The 1724-nt window shown below is 46.3% G+C and overlaps 1 protein-coding gene across 1 annotated transcript in view; it reads left to right on the top strand.

The window, feature by feature from the left end:
- The window catches only part of cyp24a1 (cytochrome P450, family 24, subfamily A, polypeptide 1), a 9071-nt gene extending 7347 nt beyond the window's left edge, over positions 1-1724 (top strand). The window contains exons 10-12 of the mRNA XM_080548678.1: positions 87-284; positions 543-654; positions 1250-1724. Coding sequence (XP_080404804.1) covers positions 87-284; positions 543-653 — 309 coding nt within the window. The 3' untranslated portion in view covers position 654; positions 1250-1724. The remainder of the gene's footprint in view (positions 1-86; positions 285-542; positions 655-1249) is intronic.

Below are 1724 nucleotides of genomic sequence, written 5' to 3'. Positions count from 1 at the left end.
TGTTGTGGTCGTGGCTGTTGATGTTCTCCCACCGTGACCGAAGCTGATGTTGTTGTTGTTGTTGTTGTTGTTGTTTGCGTTGACAGACAGTCCTCATGATCAACAGCCATGCCCTGGGCTGTAACGAGGAGTACTTTGCCGAGGGGAAGCAGTACAAGCCGGAGCGTTGGCTGCGGGAGAACAGCGCCATCAAGCCCTTCACACACGTGCCCTTCGGCATCGGGAAGAGGCAGTGCATCGGACGACGCCTGGCTGAACTACAGCTGCAGCTGGCACTCTGCTGGGTAAGACCCCCAACCCCCACCTCCCCCCACCTCCCCCCAACTCCACCCAACTCCACCCTGACCCCCCTGACCCTCCACAGCTCGACTACTACTTTATCGTACCTCACGAGTATGTTTATGAAAGGTGTTTGATGATTCTCAGTTAAAACTTGTTGACATTACGATTCCCTCCTCAACGTGGGATTTAACATCCATCGTCCATATCTCGGTCCTTCACTATCTAACGTTAGCTCCTCCCCTCTCCTCTGTGTGCATCAGGTGATCAGGGATTATGAGATCGTGGCGACAGACAGTGCGCCGGTCAACGCCATCCACTCCGGAACGCTGGTCCCTGACAGAGAGCTGCCTGTGGCGTTCATCAGGAGATGAGGTAGGAAGACAACGTTCAACGTCCCTAGTATCCTAGTCAGGAACACATCCTGCTGTGACAGGGGAGGCTGGCGGAGGTAGAAATCGGAGGACGGGCTCATTGTAACGCATGGGATGGAATGAGGAACGGTGTCAAACTCATGCATTTACAATGAGCCGGTCCTCCGATTTCTACCTCCGCCAGCCTCCGCTGGGCTGTAACCACGTCACCAGAGGGTTGGGGAACAGGAGAGGCTGAGGGGGCTGGCTGGTGCAGAGTCGTCTTCAGTCGTAATTTGAAAAATTATGATAGCCATCTTATTATCTTAGTTTACTGTCATTTCAATGCATTAGACATTTTCTTTACAACAAGCATAACAAAAATAAGTTTTTTGATCGCTATTATGCCGCTATGAGTACACCGACCAACGAGACGCAGACCGACCAATGTAGAACTATAAATTGGGAGAGCCCTTGCGTAGGCTACGGTGTAGCCGCGCGTAAATTCGACGCAGAAGTATAAATTGGGCTTAAGTCACTCCCTTACGAAACACTAGCAGGGTGCCATAGGTCAAATGTGATGTTGGTGTTCACAGGTGTTTTCTCCCCCCAAACAGGCTCCATATCCAAATCTTCCGGACCTAGCAACGGAAGAATTACACACCTAGCAACAGAAGGGTGACCCCCTCTGTTGCCGTGGCTCCGAAGATCCACAAACTCCCTATATTGCTGCTCTGTAAATAACATTAAATAACTATATTGAATAAAAACATATACATATTTATAAGCTAATGTAAGATATACCTCAACCTAATATAAAAGTATTTAAACTATTAACGTTGCCTGTTAGTTGTTGACCAAAAAGTCAGTTAGGATGAACTAAATTAATGTTGTACTAAGGCAGCTGCCATGTTCTTTTGTCAAAAATATACGTGAAATGATTACTTTGTATATTTTGTCTAGTGTTAGGTAAATTATATATGTATATGTATGTTTATTTTCATTGTATTTATAAAGTGCAATGATAGTGTATCAATAATGCACATAGATGCAACACTGTATTTCCTAGAGAGACTATTTTATTCATGTGAA

Source organism: Nansenia antarctica (assembly GCF_963989245.1).
Source record: "Nansenia antarctica genome assembly, chromosome: 18".
NCBI classification, from domain to species: domain Eukaryota; kingdom Metazoa; phylum Chordata; class Actinopteri; order Argentiniformes; family Microstomatidae; genus Nansenia; species Nansenia antarctica.
This window is presented reverse-complemented; position numbering and strand designations above follow the sequence as displayed.